This window comes from Pieris rapae, chromosome 2 (assembly GCF_905147795.1).
Source record: "Pieris rapae chromosome 2, ilPieRapa1.1, whole genome shotgun sequence".
In the NCBI taxonomy this organism is placed as follows: domain Eukaryota; kingdom Metazoa; phylum Arthropoda; class Insecta; order Lepidoptera; family Pieridae; genus Pieris; species Pieris rapae.
Window position 1 is genome coordinate 3,429,483 of NC_059510.1, and position 24,267 is coordinate 3,453,749.

Consider the following 24,267-nt stretch of genomic DNA (forward strand, 5'->3'; position numbering starts at 1 on the left):
TACAAACCGGATTGTAATTTCAATAGTAAAAGCCTTTTTGTACTCTATAATCCTTCAATAAAACATGTAAAAGACGTATATCTCTTTTATAGACGTATATCTGGGCTACCAAGCCCAGGTCATAAAGGTCTAGCTAGCTAGAAGGTATTACTATTATATTGTATTTATTTATTGGTAGCTTGAGATCAACACATTCATTTCCCGGGAATGGAAAGTTGGTACCGTAAATAGTGTCTAACGCCCGAACCCAATAATTTATCCACAATCTCCAAATCAGACCGTGACAGTCGATCGTTCTCCTATCTAATATCGACCCGTGGATTGGTTATTGGCAAACTTTTATCTATATTTGGATTAAGATCTATCTCAGATGGTGAGAAATGCATTGAGATATGTTATTGGGTTTGGACGTAAAACAAGGAGCTTGTTTTACTTTAAACTTTTTAAATAAATATCTTTTTAATTAGCTTCGAAGTGATATGGTTTTAAACTGTATAATAAATGTTTACATGAAGGAAATTATTGTTTATGAACATGTCTTACAAAACACATCACGCTAATGACCATGTAACACTTCAGTTAATGTCACTCTGAAAAGATATATTTTGACCTTGGATAAGTTATTATTATACCATTAAGTTTCATAGCATGGTTATATAGGAATCCCAGTAAAGAGGAAAATGAAGTGCGCTAAAGACTAGCAAAACGCACATGACAAAAAGTTTCTTGCCACTGTTCTTGCGGAACTATAATTGCCACACAATTTCATAGCACCCATCATATGATATACATGATAATTCGCCAGGGATAAGATGAGATAAAAATTAATCTAATTGTTATCACATGTGTGCTTCGACGTCTACACACACATAGCTACTATTAAGCCCATATAGCCAAAACCAAATTATTTACTTTCTTATTGTATAAAATATACTATATTTTTTTGTTGTATAAATTATCGGATTTTATAAAGGATTGAGGAAACGTATGATAAATATCCATGGCATTAGTATGCAAATTATGAATTGTCACGGAACGGAATAGATAGATCACGTTCATAGAGCCTTTTGTTAAATTTTGTACTGAATGTCGCCGCTTTTGTTACCATGTAACTAATACATAAAATTTATAAATTATAATTTTTTAATCACACAGTACACCATAAATTTTAACTTTTAAAAAAAATCGTGTTAAGTCTCCGCCCATAATTCGCACAGGGTTTTTTAGTAGATAAAAAACTGAAAACTACTGTGCACGACATAGGTCGACTTTTGTACTGGACATTATACTAAATGATGTACCTAATTGATTTTCCATTGCATACACATTTAATTAATACAAATGAAAAAGAAGGAAAGATATACATAATTATTATTATACAGTATAAACCTATTCATCAACTTATAAATTATAATACATATATATATTTGCTATAAGGAAAATTAGATAATCATATTGAAGATTGCGTAGTTCATAATTATCATAAATAAATTTGTATCAACTTGAGAAATGTCTTCAGAGACTCAAATAAAAATCTAATGTATGCATAAGATCGAAAAACTTGCAATGTGTTTCAAAACTCAACTTAACAATTAGCGGAAAATTATTTTTCGTTTATGGATAGTATTACGCTAAGCTGAGAACAAAAAACAATTAAAAACTAAGCAATATTTCCTACAATTTAAAAATCTCCCTGGGCTTGCGTAAATTATTGAAAAAAGACATTGACTGGAAGCTCGAAGGCTTTCAGTAGAAGCAAAGAAGCACAAAACACTGCTAAAACGCCCGACACACGTAATATGATAGTGTATATACTTCAAAAACCGCGTGGAAAAAATTATTTCTTCAAAATGAGTCCGAAATATCCAAGAAACCATAAACATTTATGGTTTATATATAATATATATATATTTTTTTTTACACTGCTCATGCTTCTCTTATATCTGAGATCTTTGGTTTACGGCAACACAATGAAGCAATACTATACTCAAGTATCATCATAAACAACTCCGACCGAAATCGAACCTAATATCGCTGAATCACGAGGTCCACACGCTATATAAAGAACGGTTTATAATAATTATCACAAAATTTAATATTTTGACAAACAATTCAGGGTCGCAATACAATTTATATGAAAAGGTTACCATCAATGTTTTGTCAATCATGTTTCATATAGATTGTATTAATTGAGACATATGGATCGAACGATTGGACGTACACTCACTAATTCATGAATTTTATACAGTATGACATCCAATTGTTTTAGTAACATGTTTTAACTGTGTCTATGTATGCCTAAAATATATAAGTGAAACCTATTGTGGATACATCTAATGTGTTCATTTTTTGTTTTTTTTAACTTTATTTTTATTGTAAAGACTGTACCTATATGTTTTGTTTCCAAATAAATAAATAAATCGATGAAATAATTAAGTTAAAACGAAAACTTAAAATCCCAATTTAATTTTGATTATATCAATCGATGTTAATGTAAACATAATTCTAATTAAAACCAAGAAAAGCAATTTAAAACTCATTATAGATTTGAATAAATTAATTTGGATGGTATGGTGGAAGAGACGTAAAAAACATAATTAGGTAAATTATTTGAACTCCTTAAATTTTGTTCTATATTTGCTGGTATATGGGATTTAAATACCTGGTTAATAATATCACTTGTATAATATATATAAACACAATACAATACCCACTCAGTTATAAAAAACTTCAAAATAATAATAATAATATAGCTATTTATTAATAAAATATATGTAGCATAATTAAATTCCATCCTTCTATTCCATGAAATAAAAGTAGGTAAATATATTTTTTCGCATTATCCTGTCAGTTAAATTATAGCTTATTTTGCTACTGCCTGTATATGTTTCACGACGTAAACTGGTATTTTTTTTCAATACATTCTCAGTTTGTTCGCTGTTGGAATATTCACCCAGATGAGACCGGTTTAGTTTGTCATTTGTAATAGAGGATTGCAATGTAGATGGACCAAAATCAAAATTATGGATTTATCTGTGGAAAAAAGTGAAAGTGTAATCAGATATCGTGTCAATAAACCCAAATAAAAGCTTAGTGAAAGAAGTCAAAACTTAACAATTATGTCAGAACAAGATGTCGATTTTGATTCCTTGCTCTCCGCCGCGGGCGAGCTTGGCCCCTATCAACTTTACATGTCCTTCGCGATGTTTCCCTTCTACACATTTGTTGTATTCGTATACTTTACGCAAATTTTCTTGACGGAAGTATCTCCAAATCATTGGTGTAGAATCCCCGAATTGGAAAACTTGACTGAAATCGAAAGAAGGGAGTATGCGGCGCCCCCAGACAAGTCTCGCTTTGGATATTCAAGATGTTCGACTTATGATGTGAACTGGGCTGACGTAGTTTCAACAGGAAATAAACCTGACAGTAATACGCCAACTATTCCTTGCCAACATGGATGGGAATTCAACAAGAGTGAAATACCTTATTCAACAATAACCAGTGAAATGGGATGGGTTTGTGATAAAGACAGTTATCCTGCTACGGCACAGGCTATCTATTTCGTTGGATCTATTATTGGAAGTTTGATAATCGGCTATCTAGCAGACCGATTTGGAAGATTAAGTGCCGCCATTATCAGTACTCTAATGGGAGGTATCTTTGGAATTCTTACTATTTTCTCTACAAATATTTATGATTTTTCAGTGTATAGGTTTCTTACTGGGACCGCGTATGATTCATGTAGGATAATGGCATATCTTATTTGCTTAGAATTTATTGTTCCTAAACACAGGAGTTCTGTGTCAAACGTAACCTTTGGCGTATTTTATTGCTTAGCAGTAATCGTTTTACCGTGGATAGCTTTAGCTTGTGGTGATTGGAAAATTACAGCATTAGTGACGTCAATTCCTCTTTTAACTGTAATATTAGCTCCAATTTATCTCCCTGAAAGCCCAAAATGGCTACTTTCTAAAGGTCGAGTAGATGAAGCTATCAAGAAAGCCGAAAGAGTTGCTGAAGTGAACAAGAAAGTAATACCACCGGACCTCATTGAAAAGTTTAAGGTAAATGCTTTGAATTGTGAAGAAGCCAAAGATATGAGCATTTTAGAAGTGTTTAAAAGACCATACCTAAGAAACATATTTCTTATAATATGCCTTCAGTATACTCTCGTAGCCATGACGTTCGACGCATTGTTTAGAACTATTAACTTATTGGATTTCGATTTTTTTATTTCATTTACACTCATATCATCAACAGAACTTCCGTCCTCGTTGGTGGTGGGATTCATAATGGACGTATTTGGAAGAAGAGTCCTCATTTTTGTATTATTAGTACTTACTTCAGTTTTTGGTGTAATGACTACATGTTTCTCGGGTTGGCAATCAGTAGCATGCGCCGTGTCTATGAGGTTTGTCCTAAACATGGCGTACAATATCTCAATTCAATGGGTCCCGGAAGTTTTGCCCGCCGCAGTTAGAGCTTCTGGTGTCAACATAGCTCATATATGCAGCTCTTTTGCCATGATCTTCTCTCCATACATAGTTTATTCAGAGGTATACTATCGCTCCCTACCGATATTGATATTATCTGTTTGTTCGTTAGTAGCTGCAGCAACCGCACTATTTTTACCAGAAACAGCGAATAAAGTAATGCCTCAGACATTTGATGATGCTGAGAAACAAGCAAAAGATCATAAGCTATGGGTTTTCGCATGTAGTTGGGATAAAACTGTTAATAAAGATTTAAAAACATAGAATAATATCCTTATGTAATATATTAATTAATAAATGTGTACAAACTTTTTGCTTATTTATTATATCCTTTCAAATCATTCATATAGTAAATATTCTTTATAAATTGAGTAAGGATAGATATTTCTGTTGCATTGTTTTTAAACATGTAGCCGATCGGCGTTGTGTGGAATCAATACAAAAAAAAAAACAAAGTTACGGAATCTCCCAACCAATTAAATCAAGGCTGGGTCTGTTAGAGATCGCTATTAACGCGTGTAGGTGTTACATTATTAAACAAATAAAATTCGTCACGTCCTTCGTAATTCTTTATTTCACAAGATTAAGAACATCAACAAATTTCTTAAAAATTACAATAACGAAGATCTAATCGTAGACAGCATCTTGCTGTGCGCCGTAAATATGTACAATATAAGCTCTTTGGCCTGTACAAAACAATCATAGCATAAAAACAAAATTAAAAAAAAAACACGCACGTCTGGGTAACGAAATTAAAATACTTTATTCAAATAACGAATCACTATTAAAAGTATAGAATAGGTCTTCCATTGCCGGTATAAAGTCAAAATACCATGTCACGAAAATATCGTATTCCTTATAAGGAATATAAGGTATTTTTGGTAATATTGACTTATATACCGAATCAAGAATTATATGAAATAAACAAATCCGTATAACAATACATGAATTTTGCATCAAATACAATTATATAAGAAATAAATGCATTCATTAATCTACGTGAATATCTCGATCTCTCGAGTATCAAGGGAAAGTTAGAAGACATTTTATCGTAATCTCTTATCTATAAACAAGTAGGTATAAAGCGTACTACCTAAAGTAGGCACAGAAGGGTTCAGTACATTTGGCTTAACTTTGAAAAATCTTAGGATTATCACATTAACCATATGCTTTAGGTAGGTGCAAACGCGAACACTTATAAACTTTGCTTTTGGAATCTCTAACTAGTAATACTAAGTTCTACGTTTAAATAATTTAAAATTGGAATGTTTCAAATCTTTCAAATAAATCGATATTTTTTATTATTAACTTATCGATAAGTGATACGAAAGTACATCTTTTACAGAAGCGACATTATAAATAGCCTAAAATAGTGTTGAGCTGAGATCTTGTACACTAATTTAATAATTTATCTAACAACTACCTATACCTAATACTGATATTCTACCAGATATGAAAAATCTGCGTTAATGGACAAATAAATATTCAAACACAGAATACCAGTTTTGTGATCAACACACAAACACTACACAACTAGAAAAGATTTACTGTGATGTTAGATTATGTGAAAAATTACTATAATTAAACCAGCAACATACACGAAGTAATCAATAATGTACATGTTTTTGTTCTATGCATATATTTACCTAATTACATGCCATTATCTAAATTGCATATTATATGAAGTCGCGTTATCTTTACCATGCCAATGTTATATGCATCCTTGAAAATCGATAGAAAACCAAAAAGGATTCACATAATTGTGGATAGGAATTCAATATAAAAATAATAAATGTCTTTAGATTATAAATAAAAAAAAAGTATTTCCTATTCTTATGCATATGTCGTGGCCAGATTCAGATCAGATGAAAATTGTCTTTATGAAAGACCCTTACCATTTTTAATTTAACTAATTGACTGATTCAACTGTCCGACATTTAATTAAAGAGAATGTTATGTTAATGTTACTCATTTACGATTGGTTCATGAAGGTACCATAAGTGGCCACGACGCAATGAACTGAACAATTCATGTATTGAAGCGTATACGTTACGTTACAATTTTTGTTAAAATACCTACAAATAAATCTTAATAAATTTTCTCTCGACTTGAATACTTTAGTATAATTTACAAATTAGCTAAAAACACATAAAATTTAGTTAATTCATGATTTCAAATTACCTACAAGTTCAATTTGCGACACATTTTCATCAATTAATTTGTATGTTAACGCAAAATTTGTCTACAAAATATACTAATGTGATGTATAAAGCACCGTAAAATTAACTGTGAAATAGATATGCACGACTCTGAAATCTCCAATAGCGATAGCAGTTGAGTTCTTTTTCCAAAGTTTATTTTTTTGAGAGAACTACATCAAAATTGTATCCAAAAGTGCAACGCTATTTAATCTTTGCCTTACGTTAGGACGTATTTTCGTACAATTTTAACGATTTCGCTTTGACGATCTTTGTCAAAATGCAATACATTAATAAGGGAGTCAGACTTAGTGAAAGACTCGCTTCTGAAACTTACCTTAAGTAGACGTACTCTTAGTCAATATTAAAATGGGTGTCCCTACCAGCGGGTCAGATAGGTGCGAGACATTTTCACTATATTGCACAATCGAAAAAGCATAGTTCAAAAAACAAATTTAAATTACTATTTAGAATACTTATGTACATAGCACTATAGGTGTATACTTCGTGTTTTGGTAACCTCACATTAAGCTTGTGCACCTAATAACAGGAATAAAATGGTACTATTACTTTTGTTACCATATAACATATTTGTCTCTTTTCATCACTATAAAAACAATGTATCAGAAAGTGACAAAAAATTGTAATTAAGCTGCTTTTTCTAAGGTGGAACTGTGAAATGTTAAATGTTTTCTGTACCAATCCCCGCCCCGTAATATTTTAACCCCCCCCCCCCCCACAAAATTCATTACGTAATACTTGAACGCTCCCTGATTAGATTTTTTATTGATTGAAACTCTTTGGAACACTTTCAAACAGTTTCAATCAAGTTACGGTTACGTAAGGCGTATCTTGTAAGTACACCAGCAATTTTATTGAAAAATCGTAACAATTACCATTTTATTCCGCCATCTTAGGTATGTTTTATACGATGCTGCCACATTTCCCGTTAGTAAGCGATAGGTTTGGGCCAAGCGAGGGCCGGCCTAAGGTCGCAAAGCCCCCAGCGACATCGAAATTAAACTGGTTATTTTGTAACCCCAGTAGTATATCTATTAGCGCGTTGGCCGAACTTTGCGCGTTTAGTAGTTCGAAAATAATGCAATTACATTCGATTTCCTTGCTTTTCGCACTCGAGCTGGAGCTAGTTGAGGTATTTCCAGAAGATTGGGGAGGGGACGGGTGGAGGGGGCACGTGATTTGGAGGTTTTTGGGGAATTGAGTCGGTATCCCTGAGAGATGATTCGCCGCTGCCCGGGCGTAGAATAGGCAAGTGTGGCCATCTGCGTCCGGAAAGTTGGGGTTGCCATTGTGCTGAAAAAATTTTTGTCATTTAACTGTGCACAGGGTAGAAAATCAAATACAGGAAACGAAAAAAATATTTAATTTCGTCAATGTTCGATAAATATTATGTGTTTTTGACGATTGTTTTTGATGGTAGAAGACTTATTTATTAATAACATAAGTCCTTACTTCATCAGTTTATACCAGTTGACATAAGAGTAAAAAAAAGTTTTATTGTTATGAACAGCGACAATGTATGGTATTAAGCACACACTCAAAAATATAATTACACTCGCATTAATAATATAATAACATTGGGAGATTCCAACAATTCATTGAAAAGTTTCATTTCAAAGAATATTGAATATACTCACCCATATAAGAAGCTGGGCAGCAGATAAATGTCCTGCAGCGGCCGCAGCTCTTAAGGCGAGGGACCTCTCAGTGGGGGAAGGGGCTCGCGGCGGCGGCGCGGCCAACAGCCTGGCGATCGTCGACATCCCGCCACGCGCGGACGCCGTCTTCAACGCGTCGCCCACTACGCTTGATTCTGTGCTCGATAGGAACGCCCGACGTTCGTATTTCATTCTTATCCACCTGAAATTTAAAATATAATTCAAATCAAAGTTTAATATTACATATGCACTTGGTACGTAATACGTCACAAATGCCTTTAAAGTGACAAGCAAAGTTTTTTAGGGTTTTTTTTTAAATACATTATTACTTGGGATAAATAAAATAACGTACCGCTCCTTATCCTCTCTACTGCTGGCCGCGATAGGTTTGATGTGCCCCCGCAGGTCCGCTTCCCAAATAGAATTGGCTAAAGTATTGCCCATTGACACCATCACGCTCACGTGACCGAGACTGGAAATCAAATGAATCTTTTAAAACACATTATATATTAAAAAATTTAACTTACTCAGAGTCAGATTTTTCTATGCAATAAGATGACTCCCGAACGTCAGAAATGTATAGGATTTTACATACGGAAATCATAATGTCATGGTATACGTCTGATGGAACGCCCGGTTTTAGCTCGAAATCCAAAGTTTCGTTGGTGCATAAATGTTTTGCTTTCACAGGACGTTTTTTATGTAATAGGGGGGTAAACAAGCCTGCGGGACGCCCAAAAATGGCAGTCATCGCAGCCCATATTAAGTGGGTGCGTTGCTGGCCTTTGAGGGAGTAGCACACTCGAATTTTAAAAATGTCGATAGTCCTCGCAATAATTTACCAAAAATTCATACAGACATATAAACACATAACAAATACATACTTATTACTTAACTATTGATTTAAAAATATTTAGCTTATCAGATAGAGATACAATAAATTTACTTACGGCCACTCATCTAGGTCCAGAGACCTAACCCTCGATATATGAGAGCCCAGGTTTCTGTGTATGCCAGAACACTCTATGCATATTAATACGCCTAAATTCAAACTCGCCCAGTCAGGATCTGTTAACAAAACACAGAAAACAATAGAATATATAACAATGAAATGTTAATCGCTATGTAGAGAATTAATATGATTGCGTCTATATACTCTCTGGGCGTAACTCCAAGGATTTAGGAAATCGCCACGCTTATAATACTATGAAAGCCTGAGTGAGTAAGTAATGATCGGTTTTTTTAATGAGTAAAAATATCACTCCAAGTTTGTATGGACACTTTACTTGAGTTGAGTTGGGTGTTTTTGTATCGTCTTTTACTGTCTCAGGAATATTCATCATCTTCATTCATAATTTTCTCTTGTAAAATATTTACTAACGAGATACGTCTTTTGAGTCTCAAAAGTTTCTTATCATGGTCAAGCCTTTGTTAGCATTCCTTTTCTTTATAATAATTTGTTTAAATAAAAAGGGGCAAACGGGCCTTCTGCCATGCTCACCTGATGTTAAATGGATGCAAGAGGAATCGCGAGTGCGTTGCCGGCCTTTAATTAGGTGCGACACTTATAAGGTTAAATTGAGTAGGTAATGAAACTCTTTAAAAAAAACTTAATTAAATATTATAATTAACATAATACCTGCAGCTCCACAATCACAACACTTGTCGTTTCCTTTCACCCTCCTAATGTAGTACGTAGCTCGCACGTCGCCCGTTGAATTCGCGCCCGTTGGTGCGGGCTGGCGGGACGTCTGAAAAAAATATACATTTATTTTAAAGAAATACTCATTAGTAAATGGCAAATTTAAGCTAGACAAAATATTATAAAGTTTTTATATGAATTTAAGCAGAGGAAAACAACATTTCACATATAAAAATGAATGAGACAACGGACGGTCACGTATATATACGAACAAAAAAGCACGCAAGGAATCTGAAAAATTTAAAATTATGTTAAATAATCTAAATAGTAATCTACAAATTGTTTATGTCATAATATAAGTCTTATTCTAATTCACAAAACTTTTGATTTTGTCCTATTGAGTTTTACGATCACAACTGACAACTATTATGTCACTGCCGAACTACAATATCAACAGTGTTGCCAACATAACAAAATAGAATTTAGTACTTTCACCTCGAATCTCCCCCACGGGACTCCAACAATTCTAATTAAATTAGATTATCTAAGTATCTAAAAATATAGTCAATGACTCAATTGACTATTCACAATATTTTTTACTAACCCGTCCTTGTAGGGACGCCAGTATCTGCGCTTCCACTGCTGCAACCCAGGCATCTCTTTCCGCTGCAGCTGCTCCAGGACTACTCCCTCCACAGACTTCCCATCGCCAACGCTTGCCATCCAGACTTACTATTGTAAATTCACAGGATGTTGCACTTTCACCCTCTGAAAAGATTAATTCATATCATTAAGAAAACTCATTCAATGTCAAAGTCAAATCGTTTATTCCAATAACACCACCTAAAATGGCACTTTCGAACGTTAAATAAAACAAAGATGATTCTAGATGCCCCTTCCAAAAGTTTCGCCTGGAGAAGAATGGGCAAGAAACTCCACACTTACCCTTTTAAAATAGAATTTACAATATATGATTATAAAGTTAAATACATGACCTACTCGTAGAATAAAACAGACAAATACAGGTCTATTATAGTTTTTTAAGTATACATGTTCCTGAAATATTTATAAATATAAAAAGAATATTATACAATAATAAAAAAGCAATAATACAGTGTGTAGATAATTTTTTTTTTTGTTAAATAAGTGGCGATCATAAAAGACTATATATACCAAAAAGTAGCCAAGTGCGATATGTTTCGTAGTAGATAGATTAGGGTTATGTAGTAACTTTAATTTGAGTTGCATTTTTATATTATATTTTTTTATATTATTTATTTATATAGGTGCGCAACGCACATACGATGCTCCTGGCAATGTGAGTGTGTCCATAGGCGGCGGTATCACACGAGCCTCCTGCCCCTTTACCTCCTGTTAGGGGCCGTTCAAGTAGATTTACTGCAATTTGTAATTGTAGGCAATGTGTGGGTAATATGTGTAAAAAAGTATGTTATTACTGTTGCCACAATCCCCCTCCATCCCCTATAGTTCTTACGTAATTCATAAACGACCCCTTACATAAAAAATGAAGATTCAATGTAGTCTAAGGGACAGATAGGAATGGCTTATCTATAAGGGCTCTATTGCCATTTGTTTACTAAACCGCGGTTCAAAACGCATTTTAGGCAAATGGCCTAATAAACGAGCGATCGTGCCTGACTAATGCCAATTTTAATTGAACTATGGATAACAGTTTTCTTGATATTAACTGAATTATTAATAATGTATATCATTAAATTTGTATTTTGATATTTACATCTAAGATAACCCGAGACAATACCTTCTTCGTCCTTCTTAACACCGCTGCTTTTCATCCGTCGATGTCTTTTCTTCACGTGTGGGGTGTCTTTGTCGGTTCCATTTGCGATATCAACTTCTGATGCTAATGACTGCCGGCTAGACGCCGGTTCCTTCATAGCTTCAAACGCAGACATAAGAGCTTTGTCTGTCGCCCGAGTTGGCTTATCTTTGTAACCTGTAATCAAATTAAATTATGTACTCGTATTGATAAACTGTGTATTCATCTAGATATAATATTAGAAGAATGGAAGGTGTAAATTTACTTTTAGTTCTTTAGTCGTACTCAGTCGTTTATACAAAATGGTTAAAATAAGTATTTTTTTTAAATAAATTGAATTGAATTTGTGAATGTTTATTTAGGTTACCCAAAAAAGGTTGTAGTAAATTCTTCGCATATACCAATTTGGCCATCAGTAGGCTTACTCTGTATCAGCAAATACGCTTTTTTTTTAAATATAGGAATCATTAACTCATATATTTAATGAATAAGTCAACACTTACCCAATGATAGTCCACCAATGCTGTCATGAATGTCGAAGTTGGTGTAACCATTGTAACCTGGGACAGTTGTGATAATAGATTTCGAACCCCGAGGCTTCTGCCCTGGTACCTTGACAGTCACATACTGAAGGGCAATTTCTTTTCCATTCACATCTTCCATATAATCCTAAAAATTCCCTTAATTAAATAGATATTGCTATGTGTGAATAAATAAATAAATTTAAAGTACTAATACTAGGAAACAGCAAATTTTTAAAATACTTTTGACAAAATGTATTCTATTAATTTCGTTTGTTAGGAATATGTATTTAAAAACCCTTGATGAAAACTATTTCACTCATTCAAGGCCTTTGGAACCAGGTATGAAAGTATGCTTTTCATAGAACAAATATAGTTTTCAAATAACTAAGACCAGAAATATACATCGTTTAATATAGTTTGGTTAAAAAACTTTGATACGAAGTTTTACGCGTACAAAATGTACCGCAGGCAACATTTAAACTCTAAAGTGCATAACAATGTAGTAATATGTTGTAACAAGTAACCCTAAACCATTACGGTCATTAAAACCCGTCATGTAGATTTTATTACCTCGCCTTCAATAGTGTCCTTGAACCAGCCTCGCGAAACCGGTTACAAATCCCAGCCATAACAAATAACACATTCCTAACACAATAGACAAAAGATCTAGTATAAAAATAACTTCCATAGATTCTTTATAAAATGCTTCGATAGCGTGAACATCAATTGGTCAATGTTCAATGCCTCTTCATGGAGACAATTGTTTTAGTATGGATTTACGAAAGCTTATAAAAATCAATGCTATAGAGCACTAAATAACCTATCCCTCAATTGGTTTCATCTATTGATAAACTATTATTAAATTAAATTATTATTAAATATGATAGTTATTTATTTATATTAGTGGTTGCCTGGAAGAAATCGCTCGGAAACGATAAGGCCGCCAGTTGCTCTCCATTTTATTTTACTATGTTTCATTTTTATATTGACGAAGTAACGTAACGTAAGTAACGAAGTGTTAATAAATAAATAAAATAAATTGAGGCAAGTAGGTTTAACGCAAATTACTCGTATTACAAATGATACAAACCCAGAGAGATTCTTTATATGTTTGAAAGGAATTTTAAAATTCTAATTGCTCATAGCGATTTAAAACAACTTACATGTAAACTCGGATGATACGTGAGTCTTCCATCATCACATAACGTGACATACTTTTTCTTCCACTCTTTGTTCAACGCTTTGCTGCTCTTCTTGTATAAGTAGCCTTGCTTGAGAGGTATTGCTCGTCCCGACCCTAGCTCGCCGTTTTTCAATCTGTCATCACCTTTCTTTGAGGGTGTGAATAGATTGGACCGTCTTCTAGACTTTCTTGATGTCGTTGGAGTAGAAGACGGCGTGGGGAGATCTTTTGATTCCTTAGACTGAAGGTTATCAAGACAATGCTGCGTTGTGTACTTGACATTGTTATTTTCCGTTGCTATGGAAACAAGGCCAGATGAAGAACCATGGCTGCCCAGAGAATTTCCCCATCGGGATGATGTATCTGAGCCATTTGTGCTGTGAATTTCAACTACGTGTGTAGAAGATATGCCGCTGCTATTTGAAGATGCGTCAAAGGATGATGCTCCTCTGTGTAAGTGGTGTGATGATGCTGACAATGTGTGATGACTTCGTGGTAGTGTGTCCTGAAATGGACAATATTTTGTTTCAGACTTCGGTTGACGCTTTAGTTTGCTTAGTACAGATGTTTAATTAAATACAAAATTATAGAAGGCAATAGACTAGAATGTTTGATACTTAGAGTATGTTTCACAATGTTTGGCTAAAGTACCAAATAGCTATTCAACACATAAATTATTCGGAAGAAAAAGTTCCGAATAAGAGACATCGCGTTTCATGTCGAATAGCTATTTTCATAATGTATGGATAAAGTACTAAATAGCTATGCAACATATAAATTATTTGGAAGATAAAAGTTCAGAATAAGAAACATCGCGTTTCATGACGAATAGCGCTGACAGTTGTGAAACGCAACAATACTGTTTATCCTACCAATAAATATTATATAGCTTATTTTGAACTTATCCATACATTGTGAAACAGATCCTTAGTTTTCCCATAGATCATTGTCCGATTCATAGTATTAAATTGCATTTTAATTTTGTATCACAGTTAAAGGTTATTTGCACTACATATTTCAATTTAGGCCTTTAATGAAACTCAATTCTATCTAAGGAACCTAAATTGGTTATGAAGGGAACTATTGTTTGTGATTGGTTAATCATAACTAATTGTCACGAACTATTTGATTTGTGCAATATGACCAAAAAAACATATATAAAATTATATATGGTTTGTTAATTGATATGTTTACTTAATATCAAGTTTTAAATATCTCATCAAATTTTAATAAAAAAAATTAGACATTTTTTTGGAAAATTGCAATAATTTTATTTAGATATTTTCTAGAAATTCTAATTTTACTGACAAAATTCCTTATTTTACTGTTTTTTATCTGTTATATAAAATATAGAATAAATGTCTTCTCTGTTTATAAATTACACCATTCATATAATGTTATATGATATTATAAATTATCACTTTCACATGTCAATAAGGAAAATAATAAAGATGAATATAAGGCTAAATATTTGTTTACATAAAAAACAGGTAAGCAAGAAATTTAATTCATTTGACATATACAGGAATTATATTCATATCCATTGTATTTTGTCATTTTTCCTGCCAATTAGACATACATGATTGTGCAGTTAATACTTTATTCTTAATTTAGATTATTCAGATATTGCAATGATTTTCTGCTAAGGAAATAATAAGAATTTTGCGACTCTTAAAGAAACCTAATTTTTCCTTAACATTTTGTTTTACAAAAAGCAGGCACCTGTAGTTGTTAAGTTAACTTTTCAAAAAAGATTCTATATAGATTTCTTTCAGTTATTATGAAGAAAATTAAACAATTTAATCAAGAAAATGCTTTGTAAAAGCAGGAAAAAGGATTTCTATAATTTAATCTTTGATGTGATACCACTTATCAATACAAATTTTTCTTTACTTGATAAGATTATCATTCATAGAATTTTGAGACTTCTCAAGAAATGCTATTTCTAGATTTTAACACTTTGATATAATGATAAGTTTATAGCTGTCAATGAAATAAATAGTCTGTTTACAGTTTTTAAAAAAAACCTATATTAAAGCACCTCAATATTTAAAGTAAATCGTAGGGAATTATAGAAAAATTTGGATACTTTATAAACTGTATGATGCTAAATGTAATAGTGATGGTAAAAAATAGCGAAACAATAACATATTGGTTTTCATCAAGGCCGCAGCTTGATGAAGCGTGATCACAACAATTTATAATTAAGCCACAATAATATAAACTCACCTTATATAGAAATGTGGAATGGTTATGGCTTGGTGAGTTTGCCAGCGGTTGTGGAGTAACCGGCCTCGAACCAGAAAGACATTGGGATGAAGCAGACAACCGCGTACCTACAATCTTCTGGCATGCTGAAAAAATCACCAACACATATTTACACGTATTGATACACACTTCATTCACATGCAAAACTATTCACTAATATATTAATTCTACACACGAAAGGTCTTTAAACGGTAAAAACAACACGCACATTCGAATTTAGATGATTTTCGACGATCGCGTTCTTCTGCTCTCTGTATATTGTAACAGGAACTTCGACGTCTCAAACTGGATATAGGCGACATATTTGTTTTGAATAAAACTGATTTATCCATTTACGTTTTCTTTATTTTCTAAAATTATTAACCGTAACGATCGTATCACCGGCAAATATTAAAACAACAGCTGTCAAAAATGTAAACAATGCGGAACGAATGACACGACCGCTCCGCGCTCGACTTGGGACCGGTGTTGCCAGTTGCCAGTTCCCCATTTGCCACCTACCGCCCATCAAGATAATTCCCTGACGCAAATGCAACATGCGTAGGTGCCATTTCAAACGTAACAAGCGTATAGTTTTAATTGTATTTTTTTCTCACACATAGAATACTTCATAATTTACACAAGCTTACGCTTTAACGATAACCATTCAATATATATATATTTTTAATATTATGATTCAGTCTTACCATCTTGAAACACTCGTTCAACGTTTAATCCATATGTTGCACATGTCTCATAATATGAACACCTTCTGAGTTCATTTGACAACTTGCGAGCGCGATTATCATCCACAACTCGGGGACTGCTTTCACTTATGGCATCTGGAAAAGCCACCGTTCATTAGATACGAAATAACTGGCGGAAGCATCAAACGCATCGTAATCACGATGTATAGTAAAAGATAGTCATAAAACAAAAAAATGGGTACCTTGTGTTCCTACTAATATTATTGGTATTTCGGCAGAATTTCTATAATGTGACATTTTGTTGAAGTAATTTGAAACTGTATTATAGCTTGATTCGTTTTCTAAACTAAATACGAAGATAACTGCGTCTACCCATGCTGTGAACTGTAACAATAAAACAAGCATTATTTAAATACATGGCAACAATAACTATAAAATTAATGTATTGGCCTAAAGGTCATAAACTCAAAAAAAAAATTGTAAAGAGAACTCGCTATTTGATTTTCACCGAGGAAATAGTTTAGTCCTAATAAGAACTTAGCTTGGTAAAACCACTCCCATGGTTTCACCGTAACGATGAAGGGTCATTCCGCTATCATATGAAGGGTTGGAAGGGTTGGGTTTCGTCTGGATGTTTAACGGACTTACAAATATAGGGTTACCAGCTATTTTTATGCGTAAAATAGCACAACTACAAAATTCGATCAATATTAATTTAAGACGAGTCTAAAAAATTAGTATAAAGATGTTTAATACATTTGTGTAGGTTACATACTTATTTTATTCCGAATAATTATTATTTAAATACAATTTGAAATTAAACAGTTATTCGGAGTCATTATAGAATTAATTCGGAGTAATTAATGACAAAAATAAGCGAAAATTATGTCTATATAAAAATTTGCAATACTAAATTATTAAAGTATGTGAAAGATAAGTCAAAAATTTAATGAACATAGCTTTTTATTAAAATAGATTACAGAAAAATCAATCTTTATTTTTCCAGATTTTTATTAGGCAAGACATAGTTGTTAAATATCTTTGGTAATACAAATCCAATATTATGAAATAATCATTAAATAGTTTTGATTTCAATTGGAAAAATATACATATGGTTTTCAACTGTACTTTCCATTAATTGGTATTTTACACATGTAATCAAATTATTAAATATAACTCAATACTTTATCACGCCTTTATTACACTAAAAAAATACAACCTAGATCCTAATATAAACTCAAATTAATCTACTTATTCCAAACCAAGGTCTGAAATTAAATAATAATTATTTTGACTACGTCAGTAATAACTCACCCGACTGTGATGAATCCTATGACAAACAAATTAACACTAGGTTTATTTATAGATAAAAATTGAATACAAATGTAATTTTCAAAGAATATTTAGCTAAAGCTACAGAAGATTTTCACAAAACGTTTTGTGCGAACGGAATAATGTTCGGGAGGCAACTGGGCGGGCGGGCGGCGGGATAGAACCTTGCATAGCCTCCATATTTGCCGTCTTGCTCACACAACGGGAAGGGAAAAGGATAGCCTCAGTGGATGCACTCATGTCCAAACCCTGCATTTACCTATATTATGGCTTAACAAAATATACTGGAGATGAAATCTATCATTGCTGTGTGAAGGACTTAATAATTTAACATTACTGACGCTTTTATGGACCTTATAGATATTAAAAATACTATAAAGTACTATTTTATTTATCATCGTCGTTGTTTCTATACAGATAACATTTGATTTGATTTTTTAAAATCTGTTCTTGGTTTAGTCCAACAATATTTAATTAATTTATGATACCGTTAAGATAAATCACAATTCTCTCCATAACATTTACTATAATAATATTATCTTTTCAGGACATGTAGATACCAAATGCGGAATGAGTTCGACAGATAACGAATTTAATATCCTGTAACAAATTACCTAATTATTACGAGAATTCACGACATTCACATAAAACATATGGGCTACTTTGTTCCATATTAAAACGTAAAAGTCAACATCAATTCTGGATTGTCAGATTGGCCTAATTGTTTAAACTCACCACAATCTCTCTTATTATAGGCATATAATGTATATTTTATGGAGTCTTTATTACACATCCCATAGATTGATTTGAGTTCCATATATAACTAAGAACATAATATCCTATAACGACTAGATGGGGCAGATACGATCTACGTGGAGTCTCTATCGCGTTCGGTCTTGAGCCTCGTCAACCTAGCCTCACCTAGGTCCAAGTCCTCAACTGTACGACGCCAGGTTTGCCTGGGACGGCCACGCTTCCGCCTTCTTTGCGGTTTCTATCAAGCGCCTGCTTGTGAATATGATTGGGATCCCTTCAAAGTGTATGGCTTCTTCGAAAGCCAAGAAGCGGAATTAATATAGGTAGAAACATCCTAGAGTCATTGAGCAACTACTTCTAATATAAAAAAATTAACTACAATTGAAAGGTATTCCTTTTTTATTCGGATCAAGAATATTCGACCGATATGGACTATGTGGTTGAGTAATTAGAAATTTTATGATATGTATTAATAGTCAACAATTTATTAATTAAATCTGTAGCGAGAATAACATTTCATTGAAATATGTTTACCGGTAGGATATTCCAATTTATTTTTTATTTAATATTAAACAAACTAGTATACAAAAAGGAATCCCATTGCTTCAGAGTACAAGTTTTAAGTCATATTTTTAATTTATAAAATAACGATTAAAATAAGTCTTCTTTGTCTAATGTAACCAAATTGTTCATAGTCATAACAAAGATGCGTATAATCTAAATTCACGCGTGCGGCGTGTTCCTTGACGGCTTGGCCGGTTTCTATTGTGTTAAATGTGAAAGATCACGAACTGGTTTTCAAGAAGTATCCGACATATCAGTAGGACCTTATTATATGACTATTAACATTATACTAGACTCGGCAATGTAGAATGTGACAGTGACAACAGGCCGAAGGTTTTAAGACAAGAAGTACATGTACTTATCTAATGATAGATTGTTAATGTTTGTTATTAAAAATTTACCTACAATATCGTACACTTACGTATCTATGTCTATACGTAGCAACCAAAACGTTGGCCATTATATTTTTAAAACAAAAAACGCGATTTATCATTGAAATAGTGATTACAGGATATGCCTGCCTAACACTAATTAGAGTAGTACTTTCACAGATCAATAAGGGCTGTTTTCCGACCCTTAGGAAAAACCCTCTATTGACTATACGTGCCGACTGTATGGCGCCATGTTAAAACAATAGGAGCTAAAATCCCCTTTTTTATTTGTCTTTGTTGAGAACATTAAAAAGTGTAGGGAGATTTTGTTCAAGATGATGGATAGGGGAGTCTGCTCTCGTCTCAGCTAAAATCGATAAAATAGTGTACATGTAGTCATAATGTCAACTTTGTAATCAACTTTCTTGATCGAGAACGATATCATCTATATCTAATTTATGGTATCACTTACATTTTATTAAATGAGTGTTTAAGTCCATTCATATGTGTAAAGTAAAAATTAACAATGTAATTTATGTTATATATATTATCTTTTTTCTGAACTCGTCCTCACACCGCATCACACCACAGGAGCAATGTATATATGTTTTATCAAATATTATATTATAGTTCTATGTAACTATGCCGTCATTCAAGTCTTTACTATTAAGAAAAGTAATAACATATGTAATAATTACATCTATATGAAACTTTTTAATGATGGGTTAAATCGCATTTCTTTCGGGAACATTTGGCTGTCTGACGCAACTTTAGACAGTACACTGCTATACATTCATACCCTTTGACTAAACCAATTTTATGATCTGTTGAGAGACGCAAGAGGCTCCTATATATGGAACCAATCAATTCCATTTCTTCGAGCTTATAATACGCGTAAAACTTAACCGACTTCAAACACGAGGTGTTTCGACGTATAGATCTTTTTGTTGTAAGTCCATGCTTTTTAAAATATAGAACAGGAACAAACGGGCAGAAGCTCACATGATGATAAGTGATGCTGCCGCCTATACACTCACAGAAGCGTACCGATTCTTTCTTTAAGAATGAGTAAAAAAGAGTGGCGGACAGTTTATTGCCAGTTCTTCTCTTCCGTTCTACGCCCTTGATTTGAGAACTGGCAGTAAATGTAAAATTAGATACATTTATTTATTTCTCTTTTTTGACGTTCATAAGTGTACATTATGTTACCTATATGAATAAAATATTTTTGACTTTGACTTTATTTAAGCGAAAAATTTCATGAAATGATTTTCACATTTGCTTCTATTCTTGGATAACAATTACTTAAATGATATAATTTTACGACCGTTATTTAGGTTACGTTAACGCGGAAATCCTATTATATGTACCTACTACAAAACATGGCATCAACGCCTACGTGTGACCATGCGTAATATACAATTACGCACGCACTATTTAAATTAATCTTAAAATTCCTTTCAACAATGCTTTTCAACGCTTGGGACGGACGTATTTCTGCACCTGTTTCGCCGGACGAATATTCTTATAATAATCTGTATTTTTAGCGACATACACAATCTAAGCTTACAAACATTGCTAACGCTAGCGTTAAACATTAAGGTTGGTTTGACAAGTCGATGATCCTCTCTTTCGGTTGGAGGATACTTCACCATCATCATCCTGTCTCCATAAATTTTTACAAAACCATTATGTGGCCAGTTGAAAATGTTTCTATAAGGAACCACTCATAGTATTTGTTTTTATTTTATAATTATTTACTAGCTTGCGTTTTTATAAAATGAACAGGTGCTACGAATTTTCGGAGTAAAAATAATGCAATTTGAGCAATGCTTTCAGCGTAAATTTAAAAACTAAACTAAAATTTCACTCTGACATAAAAAGATATGCTTATACGAAAAACATATTATCGTTAAAGGACATTGACTGTCTATGTCAACGTACAAAACACTGAGTAGAAATAGACGAAAATTTTGCGCTATTACTTATTTATTGGCTCACTAGAAATTAAATTGCTTAGAGAACCAGTCTAGGGAATTATTCAGGCTGTCATTTAAAACTAAAATTGTAATAATGTAACTTTGAAAATTTGTTCATTTAGATGGCAACAAACTTCTTTAATTTTTAAGAATTTATGTACTTTAGTACGTTTGATTATTACAACGATTAATCAGGTCAATATAAAAAACTATTATTAGTTTCAGCGTAGATATCAGTGTCTTTGAAGACCTTTCCTTTGATGTCCCTTTTCACACTTATGTAAATATAAATAGCTGAAGGTTTTGCTTCAGTATATAAAAATAGTATACACTATCAAATATTAAAAATTTCTACTAAGAGTTTTTGCTGCCCTATCAAAATTAATATTAATACGCCTACTATATGCACGTATTTTTTTATATATTTTAATAAAAAAATGGAAAAATTATGTATGTACATAATTATAGCTGTAATAAAATTAAGGTATCTCTAAAACTTATACTCACTTGCATCTCGGGTGATCCGCCTTCATCTCTTATAAGTAGGAGGTAACTGTGTCCATCGATGATGACTTCTTTCTTAAAACGTCCGCCTATAGAAACAAATTTAAGTTACAAACTCCTTGTAGGAAATCTAAGATAAATCTGAAAACGTTACATCCGCTGGGATCGTGTAATATTAGAAATAATCAGTCCACGTATGCCTAGTGGAAATCTTGTCTTTATAAACAATCGAGTAAAATTTTAATATTATTTCACACAACATCAAGGCAACTTATTAAATTTAACTATTTGATATAAGCGCCATCTATCCTTGAGTCTACTAAGCATTAAAAAACATTTGGTTTGTAAAATCAAGCTGTTTCATAGATGTCAATATAACAATATAGGTGGCGCTTTTTTGCATTACATTCGAATATTTTTTATTGGTTAATTTATATGTAACATCTAGTAGACCTTTCAATTCAAAACATCGTCCTCACCTTCGGGACTTTCTTCCTGCATGTAGGCTCCTGTTAAGTACCTATGCACCAACGCTGACTTTCCACTGTCTGGGGAGCCCAGAACCCCAACACGGAGCTCGGTAACGCCGCGAGCGGAGGTCCATTCCTGGCTGTTCACGAATGAATCTGGAATGAATAAATATTTTTTAGAAAACATCGGTACGAATATTTTAAAATTTTAATTTTTCTAATATTAGTATACTTATTTCTAAATAAGTATATAAGAGTATCTATATTTCAATGAGTACTTTCTATTGTTTTAAAAACTATTAAATTTTTTGTTTTGAATGTAACAACTTACATTCTCAATCAGACTCAATAGTGCCGCTGCAGTCAAGAAAACAAAAACTTTCGGGAAAATTATATAGTCATATTATTTATCATTCTACATTAAGCATACTTTTTACAATTATAGAAAATAGGTTCAACACTTAGATAATGAAGTTTCTTTTTCTAAAACTTTGTGCAGACTGGATGAAAGTTTATTTAAATTTTCTAATGCGAAAATAATAACGTGAGAGTGTCTTGCCTTCCTGTATTTAACTTGTTTATGTATAATTTGATTAAATATAAGATTAAATTTACTTAGTTATAATATGAAATCATTGTATTACATGTCGAGATTTTGGCGGCTGCACAATTATTCTATATTCAATTTACCTATCAAAAATAAGAATTCATGTTTTATATACAAAAATAAATAAGTGTGTGTATGTACTTATGTACACGCGTTAGAAGTTATACTTCTTTGGCGTATGGAAAATTAAATAATTAAAATGCAGTAGTGATTAACGATAAATATTAAAATTAATCAAAAAGATTGTATTTAAATAAATAAATTATTAGTAAATACTAACACCGTCGTATATGAAATTGATTTAAAAACACCGAAATAATATTTATGTACTGTTACAAAACACGTGCTATCGATTTTGCCACCTAGACCTAACTTTACGATGTCGAATTTAGGTGTTGTTGCGCGCGCATCGTAAAAATTCACTCTCATCATTTTTCTCCATCGCGCCAAAAGAAGTATAACTTCAAAAAAACAATTCAAACGTTCTAGCGCTTGTCACACTTTATGCAGACTTTTAGTTTTTTTATAATTTCAAACGACAATAACTTCACAAGAAAAACCAGTTTAACTTAACAAGGAAATAAAACTTGAGTTCGCGGCACTTTCTATCGAGATTCAAACACTGGGACAAAAACTAGATGGTTACGTCTACAGCTACTGAATACTGATCAATGACAGTTCTACAAGACCTTGTTTAGTGTCTGAATATTTATAGGGCCTCCGAGAAAGGAAGCGTCCAGTGCTTTGTTAATTATTATTTGATACGCAAAAACAAATGGAAAAGCAAACAAAATCTACGAAAGTGTTCATTCGTTCGGTACTTCTTTACGTTGGTAATCGGTTTTTGCTTTTGAATAATTTGTTCCAAAAACTAGAAAATACGATCAAATCTTTTTATTCCACATCTGTCAGACCTAGTTCAGAGAAGTTCGCCTAGCGATAGGGACTCTATCCTGGAATATTTTGTTCCTAGACGTGCTCTGTGTATTATTTTTGTATAACATGTACTGAGTACATGGCGTCAACGATTTTACTCGTAAAGTAACATAATTCAAGACAAGCGCTCAATATAAATCAATGCAAAACTTGTTCCGTCAACACGGTGGGGTCTACCAGACCCCTACTTTAACCTATATACGATCAAACACTCATTTCACACATTTACGATGCTATAAACTCCCGTCGTGTACCTAATGGGCGGGTAATTTCG

At 32.8% G+C, this 24,267-nt stretch overlaps 2 protein-coding genes across 3 annotated transcripts in view; one reads left to right on the forward strand and one right to left on the reverse strand.

Annotated features, from left to right (window-relative positions):
• The first annotated feature begins 2,916 nt into the window (after positions 1-2,916).
• LOC110998848 (carcinine transporter-like) lies at positions 2,917-4,793 on the forward strand. The gene has a single exon (XM_022267641.2). It carries the CDS (start codon positions 3,120-3,122, stop codon positions 4,758-4,760), a length of 1,641 nt encoding a protein of 546 aa, XP_022123333.2. The 5' UTR covers positions 2,917-3,119; the 3' UTR covers positions 4,761-4,793.
• Positions 4,794-7,439: 2,646 nt separating this feature from the next.
• LOC110998844 (centaurin-gamma-1A) overlaps positions 7,440-24,267 on the reverse strand; it is a 126,825-nt gene continuing 109,997 nt past the window's right edge. For both annotated transcript variants that reach the window (XM_022267635.2, XM_022267636.2), the window contains exons 2-15: positions 22,460-22,606; positions 21,984-22,069; positions 16,717-16,858; positions 16,475-16,609; positions 15,750-15,874; positions 13,501-14,025; positions 12,317-12,482; positions 11,796-11,990; positions 10,620-10,783; positions 10,013-10,124; positions 9,324-9,441; positions 8,726-8,845; positions 8,353-8,575; positions 7,440-8,008 (exon numbers count right to left, since the gene is read on the reverse strand). In XM_022267635.2, coding sequence (XP_022123327.1) covers positions 7,619-8,008; positions 8,353-8,575; positions 8,726-8,845; positions 9,324-9,441; positions 10,013-10,124; positions 10,620-10,783; positions 11,796-11,990; positions 12,317-12,482; positions 13,501-14,025; positions 15,750-15,874; positions 16,475-16,609; positions 16,717-16,858; positions 21,984-22,069; positions 22,460-22,606 — 2,648 coding nt within the window. In that variant the 3' untranslated portion in view covers positions 7,440-7,618. The remainder of the gene's footprint in view (positions 8,009-8,352; positions 8,576-8,725; positions 8,846-9,323; positions 9,442-10,012; positions 10,125-10,619; positions 10,784-11,795; positions 11,991-12,316; positions 12,483-13,500; positions 14,026-15,749; positions 15,875-16,474; positions 16,610-16,716; positions 16,859-21,983; positions 22,070-22,459; positions 22,607-24,267) is intronic.